The 17,567-nt window shown below is 43.3% G+C and overlaps 2 protein-coding genes across 9 annotated transcripts in view; one reads left to right on the forward strand and one right to left on the reverse strand.

Annotated features, from left to right (window-relative positions):
• TCP11L1 (t-complex 11 like 1) overlaps window positions 1-9,877 on the forward strand; it is a 31,623-nt gene extending 21,746 nt beyond the window's left edge. For 7 of the 8 annotated variants that reach the window (XM_061201556.1, XM_061201562.1, XM_061201559.1 and 4 more), the window contains 3 exons: window positions 2,772-2,953; window positions 4,678-4,850; window positions 8,228-9,877. In XM_061201556.1, the coding sequence (XP_061057539.1) occupies window positions 2,772-2,953; window positions 4,678-4,850; window positions 8,228-8,430 (558 nt within the window). In that variant the 3' untranslated portion in view covers window positions 8,431-9,877. Of the gene's footprint in view, window positions 1-2,771; window positions 2,954-4,677; window positions 4,851-6,589; window positions 6,738-8,227 lie in introns of those variants that run through there. The other variant, XM_061201561.1, reaches the window with a different exon arrangement.
• Window positions 9,878-14,893: 5,016 nt separating this feature from the next.
• The window catches only part of CSTF3 (cleavage stimulation factor subunit 3), a 68,539-nt gene continuing 65,865 nt past the window's right edge, over window positions 14,894-17,567 (reverse strand). The window contains exons 18-21 of the mRNA XM_061201555.1: window positions 17,011-17,164; window positions 16,185-16,279; window positions 15,981-16,041; window positions 14,894-15,541 (exon numbers count right to left, since the gene is read on the reverse strand). Of these exons, the coding sequence (XP_061057538.1) occupies window positions 15,339-15,541; window positions 15,981-16,041; window positions 16,185-16,279; window positions 17,011-17,164 (513 nt within the window). The 3' untranslated portion in view covers window positions 14,894-15,338. The remainder of the gene's footprint in view (window positions 15,542-15,980; window positions 16,042-16,184; window positions 16,280-17,010; window positions 17,165-17,567) is intronic.

The raw sequence follows: 17,567 nt of genomic DNA on the forward strand, positions 1-17,567 counted from the left end.
TGCGTTGTGTCTTTGCTGAGTGCGGGCTTTCTCTAGCTGTGGCTCGCGGGCTCTAGGCACGTGGGCTTCAGTAGTTGTGGTACACGGGCTTCGTTGCTCCGCGGCACGTGGGATCTTCCCGGACCAGGGCTTGAACCCGTGTCCCCTGCATTGGCAGGCGGATTCCTAACCACTGCGCCACCAGGGAAGCCCAGGACAATATTTTTTTTCTTTGTATGTTTTTCGTAGTAAGTGCTTCTAACTGCAGGAGTCCTTTAAGGAGATGACTAACGGGGGATCCCCCCAGCAAATAGCTGGTTTGGCGTCTAGACTCCCCCTCTTTTTTGAGGGCACTCAGGCTTCTTATCTCTAGCCTCAGATCCTGCTACTTCTCTAAGTTTCTTTCTCAGTTCCTTATTTTTCTTTTTAAGATGTTGTGAGCCTAAGGTTTCACCTCTTGCCTCTGAGTTCCCTGTTTTGTGCCAGAGCAGGCTCTAAAGGGGGTATTGAAGTGGGGGTGGGGAGCTTCCTTCCTGCAGAGTGACATGCTCTCTCCTCTCTCCTGCAGACATTTCTCTTAAAAAATAGCTGTGGGGGGCTTCCCTGGTGGCGCAGTGGTTGAGAATCTGCCTGCCAATGCAGGGGACATGGGTTCGAGCCCTGGTCTGGGAAGATCCCACATGCTGCGGAGCAACTAGGCCCGTGAGCCACAATTACTGAGCCTGCGCGTCTGGAGCCTGTGCTCCGCAACAAGAGAGGCCGCGATAATGAGAGGCCCGTGCACCGCGATGAAGAGTGGCCCCCACTTGCTGCAACTAGAGAAAGCCCTCGCACAGAAACGAAGACCCAACACAGCCATAAATAAATAAATAAATAAATAAATAAATAAATAAATAAATAAACAAACCCAAAGTTTAAAAAAAAAAAAAAAGATGTAACACTCAAGATTTAAGCTTTAAAAAAAAAAAAAAAATAGCCGTGGGGAAAATGGTGTTTTCACTGGGGACAGATGTCTACTCTCAGAATTGATCCTTGGAAATCCTTTGCGTCCTAAACTCAAGTACGGCATACTGCTAGGAGGCTGCAAAGCAAGGATGCTGCCCTGTAACAAAATGAAGTCAAAAAAGAGACTGGTAAAGCCTCACTGTTTAACAATAGAGGAGTCTCAGCCTTCAAAGATGGTTTTTACTTCTTAGGGAGAATTCTGGGCGAAGACTCCACATTGTTAATGTCTCGATTTGGTGTGTCAGTTTCGTACAGCAAGACCGATCCTTAAAGTTTATTTGATTAATCTGTAAAAACTCAGATCAGAAGTCATATCTCCTCAGCCTTTCCACTTCCCTTTACCTCACCCCACACAGGGGACTTTGGCCTGGCAGGGCCCGGGCCTGTCTATAACACAGGGACGCCGTCATGGAAATTCACTCACTGACTACTTTCCAGGTGTTATCTGTCATTCCTACTTTTTCTACTTATCGTTCGTTTTTCTCTTTCTTTATTCACGCCCCAGTTCTTGAGAGCCTCCTTTGTGCTGGATACTGAGGGGGATACTGAGGTGAATAAGTGTATTTCTTCCCTCCTTCCCTCCTGTGCCCTGGATGGGGTGGCTGGTTGTCTGGTTGGCCCAGGACTGGGAATGGGAGTGGGGAGGGGGTAGTGTTCACAGGACTTGGGAGTTTCAGTTTTTAAACCAGGCCACGCCCGGAAAAACTGGGATGAGTTGGCCCCCTGTGTACCTCGTTACTCTTTCCCGTCTAATGATGTAATTCCTATTTATTGAGTGCTGGCTCTGCCAGCCACTTTATTATTATCTTTCTTTTTTTAATACATTTATTTATTTATTTGTTTATGGCTGTGTTGGGTCTTCATTGCTGCACGCGGGCTTTCTCTAATTGCGGCAAGCAGGGGCTGCTCTTCATTGTGGTGCGCGGGCTTCTCACTGCGGTGGCTTCTCTTGTTGTGGAGCACGGGCTCTAGAGCACGCGGGCTTCAGTAGATGCCGCGCGTGGGCTCAGTAGTTGTGGCTCGTGGGCTCTAGAGTGCAGGCTCAGTAGTTGTGGCTCATGGGCTTAGTTGCTCCGCGGCCTGTGGGATCTTCCTGGACCAGGGCTCGAACCCGTGTCCCCTGCATTGGCAGGCAGATTCTCAACCACTGCGCCACCAGGGAAGTCCCAGCCACTTTATATACATGGTCTTTTTTCATCTTTCTTTCTTTTTAATTTTTATTGGAATGTAATTGATTTACAGTGTTGTGTTAACTTTCTGCTGTACAGCAGAGTGAATCAATTATACATGTACATATATCTACTCTTTTTTAGATTCTTTTCCCATATGGGTCATTACAGAGTATCGAGTAGCGTTCCCTGTGCTATGCAGTAGGTCCTTAATAGTTATCTATTTTATATAGAGTAGAGTGTATATTGTCAATCCCAGTCTCCCAACTTATCCCTCTCCCTTTTTTTCATCTTTAAAACAGCACTGTGAAGGGGGAATCCCCATTTTGCCTAGGGCTCAAAGAGAGTTGAAGAAACCTGCCTGAGGTGGTGCTGCTATTAAATGATGAAGTCTGGATTTACACCCAGTCTGGCTCATGTTGTACTGCAGGCTTCCTAAGGGAGAGGGGCGCTGCGGTGGAAGAATTCACACCTGACTCCCTTATGGCCGGCTCTGAAAGGACTAGAAAATCCTCAGGGGAACTTCAGAGGCCTCCGTGTGGGCTGCGGCCCCACTGCCCTCTGCCGGTCACAGCCCGAACCTGCAGCTCAGGATGATTTCTGTTTTATTCATTGCAGACAGTTTTGATGGACCTTTCTCGCTTCCAAGAGTTCCAGCTCCAGCTGGAGCAGCTGACCGTCCTGGGGGCCGTGTTGCTGGTCACGTTCAGCATGGCAGCCCCAGGAATTTCCAGCCGGGCCGACTTCGCTGAGAAACTCAAGATGATTGTGAAGATTCTGCTCACAGACATGCATCTGCCGTAAGTGACGGAGAGCTGTGGCGACCAGGGCCTTCAACAGATGGCGGGAGGCAGCGGGGGGCAGGGAGCAGACTGGAGCGGGGGTCTGCGGTGTAAGGCAGAATCGGGGCCACTCGCCAGAGACTGAGGAAACCTGGCAGTGCAGCGCTCTTCGCCCGCGCAGGATTTACTCAGGGTGACACGGTCAAGGTTAGAGTCCGCTGCAGGGCTGATAAGCGAGGCTCTAGGACAGTGGCTTTCAAATGTTTGTAACCAGGACGCATAGTGAGAAATTCACCTTCCGTGGTGGCGGTGCATACTTGGACACACATGTAACTGCAATAAAAACTTGACAAAGTGAAACTTACCGAACTGTCTTTAATACTTCCTGATATTTCTATTCTATTCTTGTTCCATTAAAAAGAAAAAAAATACTGGTTGCTACCCAGTGAATTGCTTTCATAATCAACTAATAGTTTGGTCAACACAGTCCTAGGGAAAGGTCAAATAAGAAACAAGCTGCATTCCTCCAGAGTGTGTGAATGTGATTAAAGTTTTCTGCCCTTTGCACACTCCTCATAGACATTTTGTGCTGAGTGTAAATGGATTATTTATCAACCAGCACCAATCCACACTTGTGTGAGGGCAACTGCTTCTGCAGTGAAATCAGATTAGGTGATTTACGTGGTTTCCAGCATATAGAATATTTTTGAATGTTTCTAAGTAAACCTGTATCTGACAGCGTCCACCTCAGAGGATTCTTCAAGTAGAATGTCCCCAAACCTTCTCCTCCTCCTTACAAAGTGGAGGAATTGGCTGCTGAGTTTGCACACAGCCTGCATGTGTTCAGTGCGATGAGGGGCGTGTCCACGAGTTGTGACCTGGGGCTCAACAGTCTTGACTCAGGCCTGCAGGGTGTTTGCTGAGGCGAGACCTGGCCTGAGGCCCTTGCACAGGTGTAGCCCTGGGCTGTCACCTAGGTCCCCCTCCAGTAAAACTGCTCTGTCAAAGCTACTGAGGAGGAGGGCCTGTCCGGCGCTTCCTTGGGAAGCCAGCCCTGCCTTGTCCACCCTGGCCCCAGCAGCAAGTCCTGGGGCTCTCACATTTGCTCGCACTCATTCTACTGTACACAGCCTCTAGATCCAGGACAAAGGCAATTGCCTTCTCAGACAACACCCACCAGCACAAGGGCTCTCCACAGAGACTCCAGGGGAGCCCAGGAGCCCCAGGAAATCGAGGTGTGAATTTTAACTTTTAGATTTCAATTTTATTTGTTCTTTGAAAGTCGTTAATACACTGTGTTTCAAAAGCCTAAAGGGACAAAGTGGTATCCAATGAAAAGTTTCTCTCCCACTCCGTCCCACGGCTACCACATTTCTGGTTTCTGGTGTGTTGCTCCAGAGGTGTCCAAGGTAGTCCTAAGTCAGTTCCAGGGTTATTTCACCACACAGATGCTAGCAAGAAGTTAGCTTTTAGATTGTTAGACCAGGCATAACCTGAGCCCTCCCCTTGCCACTGTTCTTTCTGGCAGAGAGAGACGGGTAGAGAGACGGAGTCCCCTGAGTTGGATGGATGCAGTCTGAGGGGTTCAGGGCAGGGAGGAGGCACAGTTTTCCCCTTGAACCCATCAGTCTGTGAATTGGTCGCTGTGACTCTCCCCAAGTGGGGGCTGGGAGGAGGGGTGGATGTGCACTTTGTTGATGGGCCCTTTCTTCACTGGCTTCTCCTTCCCTTCTCTGCTCAAGCTCCTTCCATCTAGAGGATGCCCTGACTACCGTTGGGGAGAAAGTCTGCCTGGAGGTGAGCAGCTGCCTTTCCCTGTGCGGGTTCAGCCCCCTCACCACGGACAAGGAGGCCGTGCTCAAGGGCCAGATCCAGGCCGTGGCCAGTCCTGACAACCCCATCCGCAGGATCGTGGGTACGTTTGGGCAAAGGCGGGACCAGGGATATGCCTGTGATGGGCTGGCAGACAGGCCCCTCTGCGGACATCTAGAAGGGTTTGATGGATTACGAGTGCCAGTGAGTGAAGAGAGAGTGATTATTCACCATAGTGCAATTAGGGCGACCCGAAGCTTTGGCCAAGTGACTAGGCAGCCATCACTGTCCTGAGGGCTCTGGCTTTGCAATCACCGGTCTTGGTTCGGAACCCTGCTCCATCCAGCACTGTGAGGTGGCGGGAAACAATATATTGGTCTCTGCCCCTGGCTCCTGGCACGGAGCTCCTGGAACTCTGGTAGTTTCCTCAGTGGTAAGAACACTAGGAGCATCTTTTGTTCTGGTGTTTGGTCTTTGACCTTTGCTCCTGACCCGGAGCTGCTACATCCTTTGGAATTTCCTGGGTGCTGGGAGTGTCTTGCGTTCTGAGTAAGTGACTCTTGATGGGCTCCTGGGTGGGGGCTGGTCACCCGAAAGACCAAGCCATGATTAGAAGCTTGGAACTTTCAGCCCCGCCCTCCATCCTCCAGAGAGAGGAGAGGGGCTAGAAATGCCTTCGTGATGAAACCTTCACAGAAGTCCCAAAAGTGCAAGGTTTGGAGAGCTTCTGGTTTGCTGAACACATCCGTGTAGTGGACGGGTGGTGCACCCCAGCTCCGCGAGAACAGAAGCTCTTGCCCTCGGGACTCTCCCCAACCTCACCCTATGTATGGCTTCTTCTGACTCTTCATTTGTATCCTTTATCAGATCCTTTATTATTTAATAAACTGGTAAACCTAAGTAAGTGTTTCCCTGAGTTCTGTGAGCTATTCTAGCAAATCATCAAAATCCAAGGGAGAGGACGTCATGGCAACCTCCGATTTGTAGTCAAGTCAGAAGTTGTGGATGACCTGGGGCCCTACTCCTTGTGATTGGCTTCTGAAGTCGGGGGCAGTCTTGTGGACCTGAGCCCTTAACCTGTGGGATCTGAGGCTATCTCCACGTAGTGTCAGAACTGAGTAAAATTGTAGGACGCCCAGCTGGGGTCACAGAGAATTGCTTGGCGTGGGGACCCTTCTCCCCCGGATCTGGAGTCAGAAGCGTTTTGAATGTGGTAGTGGCGCGAGGGTAAGGGAGAAGCATAGCTGTAGTACAAGGCTAGGACGGGTTTTCTTTACAAGCACTTACTGTGTAGCTTGAGCAAGTGACGTGATATGTGAGTTTCATCATCTCTAAAAAGGGGGTAATACCAACACCTGCAGCGTTGCTGAGAGGACTGCAGGTGATAAGATATGTAAGGTGCTTACTGCAGAGCCTGGCAGCACATAGGGAGGACTCACTAACGAGTCGCAGTTATTAAAAATATTACTCCAGACTTCCCTGGCGGTCCAGTGGTTAAGATTCTGCACTTCCAGTGCAGGGGGCATATATATATATATTACTCTGCTATATGAGCTGTTACTTTCCATCATCACTGGTTGATTCTGTTCACTACATCTAATATTTAATTTTTACATCTAATATTTAATTTTTAAAATTATTGTCATTTAATTAATTGTAAAGTCCTTCCTTAACTTCTTTACGAACTCAGATAGATGTTCATCTTATAAATAATGAAAAGTTAGCAGGCTTCAGGCAAAAGCAGAATGATCTGTGGTTATCAGATTCTAGCTTGGAGTAGAGGCTGAAGCAGTGACATGGGTGTGCTTCTAATACCATGACTTTTTTTTTATTTCATCCCAGGCCCGCGTTAGTCACAGTTTCATCTTCAGGTCCCTCAGGAGGAGCCTCCCGATGCTGCAGGGCCCTCGGACTGTCGAGATCATTGTTGTCAACCGGGGTGGGGATGTGGGGAAGTGCTGCGAGGAGACCACTGGCTACTAAGCTGCTCCCTTAATCCTGTCATCTAGGTTGTTTAGTCACAGCCAGTTAAGTGTGTTACTGGACTCCAAAGGATGTAAGTCAGTTGCACCTGAGAAGGTTCCCTAGGGCATGAGGTGGGTGTGAAGTTTGAAAACGCTTATTTAATATAAATGCCGCTATTGCTTTTGTAATAAAATCTGCAAGGTGCGGCTTGCACACACACTTTTTTGGCAGCTGAGGGTACACAGGAAAGTGCAAAAATATCATAGCAGGGGGTGGGCTAAAGAACCATCAGACTAAATGATTCCTCAGAGTAGGACAAGTTGCCCACAACTCCATGGCCTTCATTGCAGGCTTTGGAGAAGGAGGCTTAGGCTTCTTTCATGTGGGCTTATGGGAAAATCTAGATCACAAGCCAATAGTGCTGGAGTCTTCTTTTTTTTTTTTTTAAAGTGCTTAGTTAATTTATTTATTTATTATTTATTTTTGGCTGTGTTGGGTCTTCGTTTCTGTGCAAGGGCTTTCTCTAGTTGCAGCAAGCGGGGGCCCCTCTTCATCGCAGTGCGCGGGCCTCTCACTGTCGCGGCCTCTCTTGTTGCAGAGCACAGGCTCCAGACGCACAGGCTCAGTAGTTGTGGCTCACGGGCCCAGTTGCTCCGCGGCATGTGGGATCTTCCCAGACCAGGGCTCGAACCCGTGTCCCCTGCATTGGCAGGCAGATTCTCAACCACTGCGCCACCAGGGAAGCCCAAGAGTCTTCTTTTTTTTAAAATAAATGTATTTATTTTTGGCTGTGTTGGGTCTTCGTTGTTGCGCACGGGCTTTCTCTAGTTGCGGCGAGGGGGGCTACTCTTCGTTGTGGTGCGCGGGCTTCTCCTTGCGGTGGCATCTCTTGTTGGGGAGCACGGGCTCTAGGCGCGCGGGCTTCAGTAGTTGTGGCTCGCGGGCTTAGTTGCTTCGCAGCATGTGGGATCTTCCCAGACCAGGGCTCGAACCCGTGTCCCCTGCATTGGCAGGCGGATTCTTAACCACTGTGCCACCAGGGAAGTCCCTTTCTCTTCTTTTTTGAACTTGCATTTCCTGCTTTATTTTTCCTCCCACTTTTTATATGATCTTAAACAATGGCTAATGTTGGTCTCAGCGTGCCTTGCTCTTCTGAGAGCAGAACCTGGCAGCACCCTAATCTCCCCTTAATCGTTCATACATTTATCCTTGCTTTCCAAGTGTATTTTGGGCTTTGCCTGGTGGCCAGGCCTCATGGCAGGCACTGTGCTGGGTGCTGGGGAGAGAATGATGAACAAAATGAGCATGGTCCCACCCCGTGGAGCGGACCAGCTTTGTGGGGAGGGGGGGGTACAGTACAAATGGGATGAATGTTCAGAAGTGGGAGGTGCCTCAGGATGGTCAGGGAAGACTTTCCCGAAAAGGTGATGTTTAAGCTGAAAACTGAAGCATAAATAGAAGCTTGTAAAGTCACGCTGACCAAGAAGCAAACAACTGCTTTCTTTTCTATCGCAGATTCCCGAGTCCTGACCTTCTTAGAAACCTACCTTGTCTCCAGTCATCAGAAGCCATTGCCCACAGCCCCAGGGGGATTAGGTCCGATTCAAACAGAGCTGGAGGAAGTTGCCATTAACTTCGTGCGCCTGGTCAACTATAACAAGATGGTCTTCTGTCCCTACTATGATGCGATCCTCAGTAAGATCCTTGTCAGACCCTAACGCCTCTGCTCCCTGCAGCAGCAGTGTTACCCACTGGACCTGTTCTCAGTTGTAGTGTTGCTTTGGAACATGGCTGCTTAGTACATTTCTATTTAACAGCACTGATGCCAAAAGGAAGAATATTGTGTTATCACTGTTGAAAAGACTTGTTGAAAAATGTACTGAATTCTGTTTTGAGGGTTTGTGTTTATGAGTGCAAGTTTACAAATCAGAGAAGCTTTTCGTTATCGTTAGTTTTGTAGGTAGCACTCAGCTTTTAACGGGTGGACTGCCGTGTGTCTCCACCCACACCCTATCATGATCGTAGCTGCCTCGTCTCTCCCAGGAGCCTGGGACCTCTTCTGCCATCTGGCTCGTTTTCCTTTCAGACCCCCAGGAGTATCTGACAGCCACCCCAGAGTGAACAGAACCAGGCCGTGATGCGTTTAGAGCCTTGCCCCTCTCTTGCCCAGCCCAGCCCTCCTCCTTCCAGGTATTTTGTGTTGGAAGGACTTTATATAGTCTTACTGCCTCCACACACCTCCCGCGCCCACTATTTATTGCTTTCTCCCTGCCTGGGCTACCCGGAGCCCCAGAACCCTTTTGTTCTAGAGGAGAGTTATTTGATTTTAAAAAGCTTACTTGTTTATACAAAATTACTTCTGAGCCTGGATGATAGCAGTTGTGGGATCTAGAGAAAGGAAAATTCTGTGACTTTCATGCCTTGAAAGTCAAGGAGGAATATTTTTTTAAATATATGTTAGTGTAATATATAGAAGAGGACAGATGTCTAAAGTTTTTACTGAAAAGTTCACTCTGATACAATACATAGATGTATTGATTGGATTCGAATTCCAGCATTGGATTTAAGTGTTTTCAGGTAAAATAGCGTCAGCTCACTTATTTCTTGGATAACGAAGTTATAGGAAATCCCTGGTATTTATTGAGGAACTTCAGTGACCAGAATTCCTGACATATCCTGTGACCGAAAGGGTAGCTTGGCTCTCACAGGTGACCTGTTCTGTTAAAAAAAATAAAATGTGCGCACGTGCCTGTGTGTATTTTAGACAGGGACATTTTGTTAGAAACTGAGCCATGAAGTTGTTGGGCGATCTCCAGTTGCCAGAATCATGCAAGGAATCCCTTCATTCAAGCTGATGAGGGCTGGGGTGGAGCTGGGGACAGCGTTGGGGAAACATCCACCCTGTACACTGTGTAGTGATGTGAGGCTTCAGAGGAGTGAAGGTTATACTGGGAATGTGATTTCTCCAAGTATTTGCTTCTAATATTTTTACTTGCAGTCAGAAATGTATGCTGGGTTACGGGGTCAGAGGTCATATTAATAAAGTTTAGGCTGAAGGACAAATCCTCCAAGGTTTCAAAGAACAAAATCACATCTTTTGTAGCTTATTCAATGAGATCACCTCTGGAATTGTTTCTGGAGATAAGGCTGCTGTGGCAGCTGTGCTCACTGGTTGTAGAGTATGAGGTTCCTGTGGGCAGCACTCTTGCTTGCCTCAGCCTCAGTGTTTGGGTCCCTCCCTCCGCATCCAAGGATGCCGGAGAGGAGCGTTACCCTCACAGATGCAGGGTGGGTCACCAGCTCCTGCAGCCATTTTCCCTAAATCTCAAAGTTTCTTCATTTTGCTTTCTTTTGTAAGAGTTAACTCTTAGGTGATTTTTTTCTTTCTTTTCCCTCATGGGTTCCTACATAGACAGAGTGAAGTTTGAACAGTTTGAAATCTTGATGCATATATAACAGGGAGCTTCACAGACTCCTGTGGTCCCCACTACCTCAGTGTCCACTGGTGGAATTCTACAGAAGCCAGAATGAAGATGGCAAAGTTCAGAATCACAATATTCATATTGAATCGTTTTGTTGTTGCTCTTTGAAGATAAGTGAGCTAGTTTTCTTCCTGGAATCTCATAGGATTATCACTAAGGGCCAGGAAAATTCATTTAGTTCATTTAGTCACTCAGGAAATATTTGCTAAGCATCTACTTAGAACTCCCCCCTACAGCTCTCCCTCCAAGACAAAAATACCTTTGGCATATAAATTATCCTTCAGAATTGAATTGGGTTATATACTGCATACTGATTGCATTTGATATGGTTTCCTGCCTAACAGGTTTGTGGAGAACATGTCTTTTGTGGAAGTGCTAAGTTTATTTGGCACTAGTATTTCACTGTAGGCGGGTAGAACTGATTGCCCTGAGAGTTGGGTTGATATCAGCAGGTCAGTTAGATTTCTTTGATAGTCTCCTGAATGAATGAATGAATGAATGTCTAGAGCGGTAACTGCTGCCTTGTCAGCTCTCAACTGATTGGGTGGATAGTGGGTGGATTCTCACTCTACATATATATATATTTTAATCTTATTCTAAAGCAAGCTATAAAATGTGATCGTTTATGTAACCCTTTATAAATATACTTCAGGTAAGAGTTACACTGATATATCTTACTGATTAATGCAGTGGACAGGTGTATAGGAACTTTTTTCTCTGTGAAGAGAAGTTATTAAAAAGTTTGACTCAATAGGCACATAACGTGCACATACTGGCTGACAATTCTGAATGGATTATTTAGCAGTTCTGTTTTTGTGGCTTATTTTACTTTCTCCAAAGTCTTAAGATACCTGGGAATACAGCAGCCTACTTCCCTGGTGAATTTCAAAGGGAGGGAATAGGTGTTTGCAGTTTGATTTCCAGTGACATTTTGGCATGCCCTGATTTCTATGTATAACATTTGTATTTCTTTTAATTTTGAGGCAGGGTGGTAGAGTGGAAAGACTGGGAGCTGTCAAGAAACCAGAGTTTTGATCCCATTTCTGTTATGTGATTAGCTCGAGCAAATCAGGACCCATTTCCAATACCTATAAAATGAAAGGACTGGATTTGACCTTACAAGCGCCTTTCCAAGTCTGACATTCTGTAGTAAATCTGACTGGAATAACTTAAGTAGACCGCGGTAGGATTGTGCAGAAAGTTCCTGATTTAGAGGAAGATCTGGGTTGAGTTTTTCCTGTGTTGCCTTCTTGCAAGGTTATGTGATGTTGGGCTAATCATTCTTCCTTGGGCTCCGTATTTTAACCCATAAAATGAGCATACTCCTAACTCACACTTCCTGTGAGGATTAAATTTGATAATGGATATTAGAATGCTTTGTACATGCAAAAGGACTATGAATGACTTTATTAGCAACAAAGGAGAGCATATAACCCTCTGCCTGTAGGTGCACATCTGTTATCATGACAGATTCGACTGTTGGTGCCCAACCTCCCTTCAGTCAAGCACATTTTACAGGCCTGTAGGGAAGGTTTTCCTCCTGTCCTGTCCCAAGACTGTTATTTTCTTTTATCATCTCTTCTGTGCTAGAGCTGCAATCTTACTTTTCTTATCTGCTGCCGTTCACTCCACCCCAGTGGTTTCTCTCCATTTCCACCTCTATATCATTTGAAGTAAATGAATGCATGAATGAACAAATGAGTGGATGACTGAATGGTAGTGGATGATGGGCTATGAAACTCATATTAAAAGGCACTATCTCATTGAAAACATAATCTAAATAAAGAATTACAATGATGTTTGCAATTGTGTATTTATATTGGGTTTTACATTGTATACCTATTTTAATGGATTGCCTTTTTATTCACAGTATTCAAAGCAACTTCATGGGATGGGGGAGGGGAAAGCCTTTAGGCCTAAAAGCCTCTATTAACCTATCAAATGTTCACTGACACTTTCAGAAAAAGCTAGAAGTGTCAGAAACCTGAACAGGCAGAATTTTACTTAAAACTGCCCCTAGTGTGGGTTTCTGTCATACTGTGTTGCCTTCTGAACTAATCTATAGGCCTGATTTGATGGAATGTCACTTAATTTAGTAATCAGATGTGTCTGGAGTTGGTAGCAATAGTCAGATTTCACCATTATTGTGTTTGTTTTATCTGAACTAAACATTGAGAACCTTTAAGTGCAACTTCTGACTTAAAAGCAACCTTAAAATCAAAGTAACACTTTTTTTTTTTCCTTTCTAATTCTTGTTGCCTCTGCTTTTTAAAGTACTGTCTGCTGTAAGCTCGAAGCAGAAATTTGGTCAGGGCTCAGACGGGGAAGAAAATTTAGTAAACTGAATTGGTTTTTTGGACTTTTATTCCCAGAGACTGGTAAGCTCACTTCTGTTGAATATTTAAGTTTTTACTTAAATTAGTAATATGGTACCTGAGTTTTGTTACTTGGTATGAATTACCCTTTCAAGACTTCTGAAATTTTGATTAAATGAAATATAACTTCACTTGCTGAACGTCACAGTCAAGTAAGAACTACCAACTTTAATGAAGTTTGCTTTGGGAACTGAAATGTAAAAACCAAAATTTATGAGAAGCCCGCGCACCACATCGAAGAGTAGCCCCCCACTCGCCGCAACTAGAGAAAGCCCACGTGTAGCAACGAAGACCCAGCGCAGCCAAAAATAAATAAATAAATAAATTTATTTTTTTTAAAAAAGCATATCCAATAGAGGATTATAAAATTACCAAATAAATTAATAATTATTGCCCAAGGTCAATATGCTGACAAAAGTGGTATATTTTTTCATTCTTTTCCAGTGGTACAATTTGATCAGTTTTATATTTACTAGGTAGCTATAACCTTTTACTTTACTATGTGTGGCAACATAGATAAAACCTCTCGTTCGAAATTTAGTGCTAAAAGCCAGAGTTTGACTGATTTTTGTTTAGGAAGCATTTATGGTCCTTAAATTTTATCCAGTTCTACAATTGTGGGGAGATGCTGTCATTGTTTTTATAAAGAGGAAAGATATGGATATCTTTTGGTAATTTCTCTGGGTCCAGCAATATGGATATATGAGAGTCCTTGGACATGTAGGACTGGCTATATATACCATGAGAGTCTGCAGATAGATTTCCAAAAATAATTTCAGATTTCTAACATCATGCTACTTGTTCACTATGTTTACAAAAGAAATTATCAAACATTCAGACAAAATCATATTAAAAACTAAAAATTCATATATATATATATATATATATCAGGTAGAACATTAGAAAATATTTTCTTAAGAAATAATCCTTTTTAAGTTTAAAGGTCATATAATTTCTAGGGGAAAAAGTCTTAGAAATAAATGTAGTAGGAGCAATTGTAACATACATAATGGCCTTAACAGTCCTTAGTAGCACTTTTCCCCAAGGTAGGTAGGGGTGTGCGTGTGTGTTTTCTTGTTACAATGCTAAAAAAAAAAAAAAAAAAAAAGCATTTTCCATAATCAATCACGTGGCTTTCTTTTGTCACATGGGAACACTGTTACAGACCATTACAGGTATTTGAAACCATTTTGCCTTCTTCAATACACTACCCAAAGATAGCACTTCAGGAAAGATTCCATATCTCTATATTTTAAAGTTTCTGCTATATGGTACTACTTATGCCTTTCAGATTGTTTTGTTGATAACCATGATATTAAAAAAAAACCCACACAGCTTGAAAATGATACTTAGGAAGATAACAAAATCTGAAGTAGAGGCAGCTGACTTTGTTTTGAGGAAATTTTTCTCAGCTTTACTGGGAAAATACTGGAGACATGCTGTGATCAACTTAGGTAAATATAACCTTGCTATGTATAAATTTATATAAGAAAGTGATTCAAGATAACCTTTTATTATAGGTTTTATAGAAATATTTGAAGCTGATATTTAATCACACTTGAATTCAAATTCTAAATTGTGTACCCATTGTGCAAGATTGTCTCTTTATAGCCTTCCTACTTTTCCTCTTTTTTCCTTCCTTATTTTTAGCTTTTATTCTGAATCACAATCCTTAGGCTCAACTAGTTGTTGGTCTAGTTTTCTAGAAATGAGTCAAGAGGAGGTAACGTTGCTAAAAAAGAGCAAAACTTAATTCTGCTGACTTTTAATTTTTATGGTAAGTTTTTGCTCACTGTAGCTAGTTTTTGGTTACTCGGCTGTAGTTTCCTTTAATGCTGTCTTTGTTTAGCTGATGAAAAAATGTTCTTGAACACTGAGCACTTTTTGAAATATATTTATGTGAGAGCAAGACAGTGAGTGGTTAAAGGAATTCCCACACTTATGTTGCTTTTAAGAGACATGAAAGATAAAATATCTCAATCTATCTCCCTCAGATTTAATTTGGGAAAAATGCATTCATATTTGAAGATTTCTAAAATGTTTAATTTGCCTCTTAAAAGTGGATCCCTCATGTTTTCAAATAGTAGCAAAAAAGACCAGGAAAGGACAACAGTTAAGTGTATATATAGTAAATACAGGATGACTTTTCCTTACATTGTTGACATTTATTTTTAAACAAACAGTATCGGCTAAATAACATAAGTAGCTATTTCAAATAAAATCTGAATGAAAGCAGCAGCAGGAGACATGACTTTTTTGAGATCCTTTTATTTTTTAAAGGATTGTTTTTTAAAATTTTAAACTACAAAACCGATTCCGTACATTCTGCCATAAATAAAACAAACAATAAGGCAGGACTCTACATAAGCAAACCAAGAACAGCTGTTGTTTTCAGAAAATGTCATAAAATGCTTTACAATCATAAGCCATCCAGTTTTTAAAATAAAACTGTTGAAAACCCACAAGTCTTCAAGTGGTACATACAAGACACCCTTGAAGCGGGAACAAAATGTGGTTCTGCCACTTTGTACTGTTCTCAAATTTTTGAAAACCTAATTTTGCTTAGAGCATAGGTCTGTTCCAAATCCTAAAATTCACATAGGTTGGTTGGTTTTTCTCAAGAAGCATATGAATAGAGGCACCAATGACAATACAACTTTGTTTCCAAGAACTTTGTAACAAAGCATTGTCTCTTTTAAACATATGACTTAAGAGGCAAAAGGAATCCTGGAGAGGAGTTTTCTTTCAGAGGCAGGTTCTGTGCCTGCTTCACCGAATTCGCTTCTGCTGCCTTGCTCTGTAAATGTCATGAACAGGGGGAACGACTGCTCCCTTTTCCTCATCTTCATCTGAATCTTCGTTGGGCCTTTTGACAGCCTTGGTGAGTACTGCATTACTTTCCACCGGGCCATTGCCTTCTACAGCTAGCTCTGGGGCTCCTCCAGTAATGATCCTCACAGCTTCTTCAACTGCTATTGAAGCAAAACAAAAAGGACTGTTGTTGGAGGATGTTTAAAAGTATGCTACTGTGAAGGAATATGTATGTACTACTTTGGATACTTTATAATTTTGTAGCCTCCTATTAGGAGATTCTGAGATAGTACTACTGACACTATTGAATAGTTTAAAGACAAAAAAGCTGCTGTTAAAATTATTTTCATAAGCCAAACCTGATAGTGCATGTTCACATGAACAGAAAAGATAAGCTTTTTATGATGTTTTTCTTAGAAGAATAAGAACATGAACAAGCCTCTCTGTACCAAAGAGGGTCTGGATCACTGCTAGGTGTCACTGTACTTCTGCAAGATGGCTAGCTGGTTTTGGAAACTTCAGTGCCAAAGAATGACAGTCTCTCCTGCCTAGGAAACAACAATGTGAATTCCACTCTAGAAATGGAGACTCATCACTTACTATTTGGTATCTTGCATCTTCGGAAAATTTCCATCAGTTCATCCACTTGTACAAAAGGACCCTATTTTGACACAAAGAAAATTTAATCCCCAATAATCTGACAAAATAGCCCTACTTTGTATTTCCCATGATACAAGAGAAAAAGCACACAATTACTATAATTACCCATAGAGCAAATATCGATCATGAAAATAGTGAACAAACCTGGAAACAAATAGGAGGAGGGAGAAGTTTCATTAAAACAACTGCTGCAGGTGGTACTGGGAACACTCCACCTGGGACAGGGTGTAAGCCCGGAGCTGTAAAAGAAGAGTAGGAATCAAATGGGATGGAAGAGTTTCTACACATGTAATGAACTAACGTAAGTAATTTGTACATAAATTACTATGTACAGATAGTCTATGTTGCTTTGTTCTGGACATCTTAAAATGTTTTTAGTGCTTTATATGTTTGACCAAACTCAAGTGGGTGAGACAGTGAAAGCAGTCTCAACCCCATGGCCACTGGGAGGCAGAAAAGTAAACAAGTGACTATGCATAAGACAACCCAGGGGCTGAGCTAGTCAGTTTTTGTCAAAGATCATGCCTAAGCCTCACAAGTCATTTTTTCAGCAATCCCATTTAAAGTCAGTTATACAGTAACATATTTAATCATAAGGGCCTTGTTCAAATAGAATCCAGAGAGGCTACTACCCATTAGTAAGTATAAACGATACCAAATAACATCACCAAAGTAAGTTTCCAGCTGTGCAGGTAATCTGTATGTAGCAGCATTTCTGAAAACTGTCTTAAGTATCACTGCCAAAATGGGTTACTGCAATCTGGATCAATGAGGTTTTGTTTTTTTCTCTTTTAAGACATTTTAAACTCATCTTGGTTCAAAGATTACAGCCAAACCACCTGTCATAGTGACCCTGAGTCTAATTATTAACCTTCAATGGAAAGGTCACATTACTTTGCCCCCCACACCTCTCCAGTTAAACCAACAAACAAACTGAGGTCTCAGTACTGGATCTAAAGTCATGGCTTACGTGCTAAATGTCGTGGCTGAAATGGAATCATCTGCTGAGTGTCTGGTTTAGGGTATTCTGGTTTTCTATCCACTTCATCTTTCAGAACAGGCACTATAGAAGGAGCTACAACTGGGTCTGGAATTATAGCTGCTAGCTTAGCACGGGAGACATCCTGAAAATGCAGAACAGAAGAATCCTAAACCTGAAAAAGGGACTTATAGAGTATAACTGCAATTCTACAATCTTGAGGATACACTGTGAATAACTGGGTTAAAACCATAGAGAGAATGGAGAAAGATAAGCGAGAACTTCCATGATAGTAAAGGTTGTTAACAAGGAAAGCTAAAGGGCTGTAAAGACCAGTGTTAAGAATCATTAGACTCAGTGTCGCCAGGTGGGACATTTGTAGGATAGATACAAGCTTTTGTAGGTAATACATACCAGGTAGAGGTGGGGTAATTTGGAAGAAAATCTGCGGTTTTAGATATTTTCCTGATATCTCCCTTCCACTAAAATTGAACATCATCTACCAGGTTCTCTAAGTGAAGAAGCTGGATTAAGTAAGGTGCTGTTTC

Source organism: Eubalaena glacialis, chromosome 10 (genome assembly GCF_028564815.1).
Source record: "Eubalaena glacialis isolate mEubGla1 chromosome 10, mEubGla1.1.hap2.+ XY, whole genome shotgun sequence".
Lineage (NCBI taxonomy): Eukaryota > Metazoa > Chordata > Mammalia > Artiodactyla > Balaenidae > Eubalaena > Eubalaena glacialis.